Source organism: Lissotriton helveticus, chromosome 2_1 (assembly GCF_964261635.1).
Source record: "Lissotriton helveticus chromosome 2_1, aLisHel1.1, whole genome shotgun sequence".
NCBI classification, from domain to species: Eukaryota; Metazoa; Chordata; class Amphibia; order Caudata; family Salamandridae; genus Lissotriton; species Lissotriton helveticus.
The window spans coordinates 52,617,867-52,626,200 of record NC_136059.1 but is presented as its reverse complement, the minus strand read 5'-3'; the positions used below and the strand labels follow the sequence as shown (position 1 = coordinate 52,626,200).

Sequence of the window (8,334 nt, the reverse complement as noted above, 5' to 3'; positions counted from 1 at the left end):
CACGTGTGGCCCTCCCATGCCCCTGCTCAAGCAAATCATTGCCCGGCACTGTAGACGACATGCAGTATGTCTACTACAGGTGTGATTGGCAGCACAGAATTCGGGCTCTGCATCGGCTCTTCATTCCACACAGGTTAAGGTTTTAAACTTTTGTTCACAGAGAGATGAAACCATTTCCCAGCACTCTGATTGGAAGCCGTGCACTAATATACTCTTCCACCGTCATGCTTCAGGCCTGTCTCACTACGTACGCACAAATCTATCCCTCAAACAGGAACAGTTACATCTCTTAGATGAACTTCAGTACCCTTCATCACGGTGCTTTGTCTGCTTTTCCTTCATTGTGCTGCCTTACCAGGGGTGACGCACTAAAGTATGCAGAAAAGAGTCACATTGCTATTTTGCACCTCATGTCACCTCAGTGTGGACCCAGCTGTATGCAAATCAGTCTTGACCCTGCTGCAATTGGAAAAGTCAGCCCGAACTGCCAAGCCAGGTCCTTCCTGAACCAGAACGCAAGCAAACCAGGAAGAGTTTCACCCCAGTTATAGGCTCAACGGCCGGGTACAGCGAAGTTTCAGTGATAAAGTGTGCACGAGACCCTCCTCTGTGTATACCTATCCCACTTAGAGCGACACACTAAAGTATACAGAAAAGTGATGGATGGAATGCTTGAATTAATCTCCGCCATTAGTAATTACTTGGGCCTCACCCCAATCCATCATGATTTTGCACACCATACCACCTCTGTTTAGACCCAGCTACATGCAAATTAGTCTTGACCATGCTCCAATCAGAACAGTCCAGCCTAAACTGTCCAGCCAGGTCCCCCCTGAACCTGAACACAAGGAAACCACGATCAGTTGCAACCTACTTATGACCTCAACAGCCGGGCACAGCTTTGTCCAGTGACGAAGTGGGACATATTCATCAGGGATAAATGCTGTAAAAACAAAACAAGTTGCCAGATTTTGATTTACCATGCTGCGGTTGCTGCTTGCATCTCCTAGAGGTTGGCGAGGGTTTGAGTCTCTGGGCCCTTACAGCTGTGATGATGTGTCACCACAAGATACAATAAATGTTACTACACTTTGTAGCTATTTCAACATATCCAGGAACATTTTTATCTTCCCATGATTGAAAGCTTTACATTTTTTGCAAGTTCGACCCGCTCTTCTGTTTCTACACTTTTTCCCTGATGAATTTGTCTTTTTTAATATTATATGTTTTTTAAAAGCTGTTATGAAATTGAGGTATACCCGGATCGATTAATTATGCTGAATATCTTTTAGAGTTGTACCATTGCAATATACTTATATATATTTTTTATGGCTCTAATTGTAACAGAATACAGTTTTATTAATTGCTTGACTGTATCCGATATTGTGCAGTCGACGTAAGCACCAGTTGTAGTTAAAAACTCTGGGATAGATTTAATAAGATTTTACACCGTGTTTCTGTTATAAAAGTGATGCAATACGGCGCAAAATCGTTCTTTCCAGTGCTAAACTTGTTTACCGATGGAAATAACTTGGCATTTGCGGCTGCTGCACTGCATGATAAAGTGTCAGATCTGCCCCTGTATATTCTTCTTGAACACCTTCACGCTGTGTGCACACAGGGTCTGAGGTCTGAGTCACTCTGGCCTTCCTCTTTGTATCCAGTGCTGACAGCTGGTCACAGCAGGGTATTTCAGTGCTTAATTTGTGCCGGCGCTTTCTGGTGCTCAGCACCGGCACTTAACTGCCAGCACCGGGGCTTATGACTGTCCGACACATGGTACTGGTGTCTGCCAATTTAGGTACGAGCACAACAACTTCTGTTTATTATTCCAATTATTAGTATTTGCCTCCAAAGCCATTCTTTTAGCTTTGGGGCCTGTAATAGTATGAATTGTCACACTTGGTGCTTGGTAGTGTGTTGGTGCTGTCATTGGCAGATCTGCCAGGAGCAACGGATGGTGCAAGCTCTAGTGTGCTGTCCAGAGCCCCCCCACTACGTTTTTTTACAAATTAAGCACTGTATTTCATATGCATGAGCAGTCACACCTGCTCAGTTGCACTTCCTTAAAATGAGCTCAACTTCTCTTTTTGCTGATAAAACAAATTTCAGTTGAATTTCCTTTCCCACAAGTGATCACAGTCTCATAAGGCTGGTTTCTGTGTGTTGAGTGATGGATGGAGCCGTGACATATGCCGACGTGAAGTTTGTGAAAAATCCAGAGACGGCCAAGAACCGCCACCGAGGCACGGGTAAGGGCTCACTCATTACTTCTGTAGCATAATGTGCTCTGTAGAGCACAGGTGCAGGTAACAGGTTCCTCATTACTTCTGTAGCATAATGTGCCCTTTGATGGACAGGCACAAGTATTGAGTTACTCATTCATTCAGATGCATATTGTGCCCTGTGATGGACAGGTGCAGCTTATCAGTTATGCATTCATTCTGAAGCATAGTGTACCCTCTGGCGGACAGGTGTCATTAAAGAATTATTGATTCATCTAGAAGCATAATGTATCACATGATGGGCACATAGATTTGAAGAAATATTAGCACATTCTGAAGCTTAATGTACCCTGTGATGGATAGGTGAGGTAATGACTTTCTTATATGTTCTGAACATTATGTACCCAGTAACAAGATACTTACTCATTCTGAAGCATAGTGTGTCCTGTGATAGAAGGGTTATGTACCTTTTGATGGCCAGTGGCAGGTAACAAGCTACTCCTTAATTTTGAAGCATAATATGCCATATAATCGTTACTCCTTCATTCTGAAGCATAATGTGCCATGTAATGAGTCACTCATTCATTCTGAAGCATAATGTGCCATGTAACGAGTTACTCCTTCATTCTGAAGCATAATGTGCCATGTAATGAGTTACTCATTCATTCTGAAGCATAATGTGCCATGTAACGAGTTACTCCTTCATTCTGAAGCATAATTTGCCATGTGACGAGTTACTCCTTCATTCTGAAGCATAATGTGCCATGTGATGAGTTACTCCTTCATTCTGAAGCATAATGTGCCATGTGATGAGTTACTCCTTCATTCTGAAGCATAATGTGCCATGTGATGAGTTACTCCTTCATTCTGAAGCATAATGTGCCATGTGATGAGTTACTCCTTCATTCTGAAGCATAATGTGCCATGTGACGAGTTACTCCTTCATTCTGAAGCATAATTTGCCATGTGACGAGTTACTCCTTCATTCTGAAGCATAATGTGCCATGTGACGAGTTACTCCTTCATTCTGAAGCATAATGTGCCATGTGACGAGTTACTCCTTCATTCTGAAGCATAATGTGCCATGTGACGAGTTACTCCTTCATTCTGAAGCATAATGTGCCATGTGACGAGTTACTCCTTCATTCTGAAGCATAATGTGCCATGTGACGAGTTACTCCTTCATTCTGAAGCATAATGTGCCATGTGACGAGTTACTCCTTCATTCTGAAGCATAATGTGCCATGTGACGAGTTACTCCTTCATTCTGAAGCATAATGTGCCATGTGACGAGTTACTCCTTCATTCTGAAGCATAATGTGCCATGTGATGAGTTACTCCTTCATTCTGAAGCATAATGTGCCATGTGATGAGTTACTCCTTCATTCTGAAGCATAATGTGCCATGTGACGAGTTACTCCTTCATTCTGAAGCATAATTTGCCATGTGACGAGTTACTCCTTCATTCTGAAGCATAATGTGCCATGTGACGAGTTACTCCTTCATTCTGAAGCATAATGTGCCATGTGACGAGTTACTCCTTCATTCTGAAGCATAATGTGCCATGTGACGAGTTACTCCTTCATTCTGAAGCATAATGTGCCATGTGACGAGTTACTCCTTCATTCTGAAGCATAATGTGCCATGTGACGAGTTACTCCTTCATTCTGAAGCATAATGTGCCATGTGACGAGTTACTCCTTCATTCTGAAGCATAATGTGCCATGTGACGAGTTACTCCTTCATTCTGAAGCATAATGTGCCATGTGACGAGTTACTCCTTCATTCTGAAGCATAATGTGCCATGTGACGAGTTACTCCTTCATTCTGAAGCATAATGTGCCATGTGATGAGTTACTCCTTCATTCTGAAGCATAATGTGCCATGTGATGAGTTACTCCTTCATTCTGAAGCATAATGTGCCATGTGATGAGTTACTCCTTCATTCTGAAGCATAATGTGCCATGTGATGAGTTACTCCTTCATTCTGAAGCATAATGTGCCATGTGATGAGTTACTCCTTCATTCTGAAGCATAATGTGCCATGTGATGAGTTACTCCTTCATTCTGAAGCATAATGTGCCATGTGATGAGTTACTCATTCATTCTGAAGCATAATGTGCCATGTAATGAGTTACTCCTTCATTCTGAAGCATAATGTGCCATGTGATGAGTTACTCCTTCATTCTGAAGCACAATGTGCCATGTGATGAGTTACTCATTCATTCTAATGCCTAATGAGGCATATGAGTTACTCCTTAATTTTGAAGCAAAATGTGCCATATAATAAGTTACTGCTTTATTCCGAAGCATAATGTATCATTGTTGGACTTGGCCCTTTTTGCAGGGTCATCCCTGAACTTGTTGTCTTCCTCCAAGCCTTATCTCTGACATGGTGTTGGTGGTTTTAGGACTCTGGGCATTTTAGCACTGCTGTTCAGTGTAAAGTGCGTGTGCTCTCTGGGACAAATATGATGAACATTGGTCCACACCTGTTTGGCATATTTAATTTACCTATCAGTCCCTTGTAAAGTGGTATCTCCTATACTCTGGTAAATGTAATGTTACTGGAGAGCTTGCAGGCTGATTGCGCCACCCGCCAAAGTAGCTTTTCAAACCTGTCTCAGGCCTCTGCTATTGCAGGGCCTGTGCGTGGAGTGTGACTGCCGCTGTGACGTGGCACCTAAAGTGTGTGCCATACCCGTAACTCCCCTTTTACTACATGTCAGTCACCCCTAAGTTAGGCCCTAGCTAGCCCTATGGGCAGGGTGCATTGTAGGTGAAAGGTAGGACGTGTACCTTAAGTGTGTGACATGTCCTGGTAGTGACAAGCAGCCATTTTGGTTTCTCACTGCTGTGAAACTGCCCTCTCCTAGGATTGCATTGGGGATTCCTTGATAAGTGTTTCAGTGGTATTTCCTGGTATGAGAGAAGCAGCGCGGGTGCCGCCAGAGTCACCAGAAGAGTCCCTGTGAGTGGGGGCAGCACCGAGAGCATTTTGGTGCTCCCGAGGCACACTGAGTGCCAGTGCCTTCTTGTTTGTACAAAGCTGCACCACAGTTGCGGGTAGCTGAAACGGAGGGGCACATTGGATTCTTAGAGTCCCAGTGGGGCTCTCACGGCACGGTAGTGCCAGGTGTCATTTGCTAAGTTGCACTGCGAGAGCGTGGGCAGCTGCAACTTGGTGGGCATTTTCGGTTGATTAGGGAGGGGTGAGTTACACCCCCAGCTCCCAGTGCGCTTTGCACGTCTTTGGCAGATTGGCAGCAAGAGGGACAGGGAAAGGCCCCACAGTAGAGCCCTAACATTTCTGGACATAGGGCATTTTGAGCCCCAGTAAAAGGCCAGTTGACCTGGGGTCAGTTCAGCAATTATGCTAAGGTTCTGTGTGCACTCTATGGGTGTACTGAAGGGCGCAAGACCCTAAGGGAATGTTTGCACCTAATTAGTGTTACTATGGTGCTCTGCCAAATGTGTGCATAATGTGTTTATACTGATAAGGCCTATTAGGTAATGTGTTTATGCTAATGTGGTTTGGGCTTAATGTGTTTTATGCCTAATGTGATAATGCTAAGGTCATTTTTGTACCAGTTGTTACTGGATGTGTTTTATGTTTACTACCTGCATTCTGATGGTTCTGACTGTGGCCCGATTGGCCTGGTCCTGTATATAACCCCTTGTGAATATTGCCTAGTGCCAGTTGGCACAGTGTATATGTGTGATTATGATTCTAATGTGTTATTGGTAATCCAAAGGCTATTTTTTTATATAACCTTGTGTGGAGTTTCTTCTGTGTTGCTGCTGTGTGTGTGTGTTGCGCAAACGCTTTACACATTGCCTCTGGGATAAGCCTAACTGCTCGTGCCAAGCTACCAAGGGGGTGAGCAGGGGTTATCTTCAGTGTGCAACTCCCTTGCCCTGACTGGAGTGGCGGTTTCTGCCTGGCTTAGGCACAAGACCTAGCCAACCAGACATCCCATTTCTAACAGTCATATAACAAGTTACACCTTCATTCTGAAGTAGAATGCACCGGGTAAAGGACCAGCGCAGGAAACAATTTAGTCATTCATTTTGTAGCATAATGTGCCATATAATGAGTTACTCCTTCATTCTGAAGCATAATGTACACTGTGACAGACAGGTGCAGGCAACAGGTTACTCATTCATTCTGTAGCATAATGTGCCCTGTGATGGACAGGTGCAGCTTATCAGTTACGCATTCACTCTGAAGCATAGTGTACCCTCTGCCGGACAGGTGTCATTAAAGAATTATTTATTAACCTAGAAGCATAATTTATCACATGATGGACAAATAGAAGTAATAACATATTAACACATACTGAAGCATAATGTACCCTGTGATGGATAGGTGAGGTAATGACTTACTTCTATATTCTGAAGCATTATGTACCCAGTAACGAGATAGATGCTAATACGTTCCAAAGCATAGTGTGTCCTGTGATGGACAGGTGCAGGTAACAAGTTACTCCTGCATTCTGAAGCATAATGCACACTTTGACGAACAGATGCAGGTAACAAGTTCCCCTACATTCTAAAGCCCAATGTACCGTGTAACAGAGAGTTACTCATTCATTCTATACCAGTATTTACAATTTGACAGACAGGCGCTAACACGCCCCTTCATTGATGTATAATGTGCCTCATGATGAACAAGCGCCTGAGGGGACTGTGCACTAATGAAATAACTATGCCCCAGTGGCATCATAAGCAGGTGGTGACCCCATCAACACCAAATGCAGACTTTACCAAAATGAAGCAGGTCACAAGAAATCTTAAATATGTCTCTGGGGCCAGTAGCATGCCATGGTAGCGATGGGTCTAAGCGCAAGAAATTCTCTCCCCCCCCCCCCATCTATTGATTTTATAGCAAAACCAACTGCTAACTGGGGTACAGAATCTTTATTTATTTTTTATTTATTATTTGTTGAAATGTAGTATCACAAGTGCAAAGGATATTTTGCACCTTATTTGCACTCATTATCACTATTGTGATTCATTTGATTTTTATACAAGCTGTGATTGGTTAAAACACGCACACCACCAGAGCGAGCTCCGTAGATAGTTAATTTAAATTTGGGCGGAGCTAAAACACGCTAAAAACATGTTTGCGATGTTTTTAGGTTTGCCAAGGAGACTGCTTTATCTGTCTCACCAGCCTCATGTAGTAAAAAACCAATAATTAAAGTATGCAGGGACAGCAGCAGAGAACCTTTGGGTCAGCCTTCTGCATCCATTGGTCCGTTCAGCTGTCATTCACATTTCACTTCTTCCAACCACAGCATGCAGCAGCCGACAGAAGATTATCCCTCTTCAGCCATTGGTCTGTTCAGCTTCCATTCACATTTCACTTCTTCCAATCACAGCACAAAGCAGGTGACAGAGGGATTTCCCTCTTCAGCCATTGGCTCTTTCGCACTGTGAGTTATGGCCATCTGCATGATCACATGTGAACATCCAGCTACAAGGAAGTGCTCTTCAGTACCAGGGCTGATGGACAACAACTGACCATTTTACTTTCCTTCATCTTATTGTTTAAACAATATTTTCAAGTTATATAAATTCAAAGCCAAGAGTACATTTTCTATCTGCTAAAATGAATCATATTTACTTGAATTTGTAATAAAAAGGGTTTCTAAACCTGCTCTAAGTAGCACCTGTTCTGTATTGAAATTATATTGGTTCATACATTTTTGTTATTCATCTAGTTTTCATTGCAGCCATACGACAACCACACTTTGGTGGCGGCTAGTTTCATCTTGGTATGTTATGTTATGTTATGTTATGTTATACTATGCTATGCTATGCTATGCTATGTTATTTTATGTTAATTTATGTTATGTTATGCTATGTTATGGTATGGTATGGTATGTTATGTTATGTTATGTTATGTTATGTTATGTTATGGTACGTTATGTTATGTTATGTTATGTTATGTTATGTTATGTTATGATATGTTATGATATGTTATTTTATGTTATGTTATGCTATGTTATGTTATGTTATGTTATGTTATGTTATCGTATGGTATGGTATGGTATGTGATGTTATGTTATGGTATGTTAGGTTATGTTATGTTATGTTATGTTAT

The 8,334-nt window shown here is 42.5% G+C and overlaps 1 protein-coding gene across 2 annotated transcripts in view; it reads left to right on the top strand.

Annotated features, from left to right (window-relative positions):
* The first annotated feature begins 2,110 nt into the window (after positions 1 to 2,110).
* Positions 2,111 to 8,334, top strand: part of LOC144817703 (uncharacterized) — a 190,339-nt gene continuing 184,115 nt past the window's right edge. The window contains exon 1 of one of the 2 annotated variants that reach the window (XM_078674464.1): positions 2,111 to 2,252. In XM_078674464.1, coding sequence (XP_078530590.1) covers positions 2,174 to 2,252 — 79 coding nt within the window. In that variant the 5' untranslated portion in view covers positions 2,111 to 2,173. The remainder of the gene's footprint in view (positions 2,253 to 8,334) is intronic. The other variant, XM_078674465.1, reaches the window with a different exon arrangement.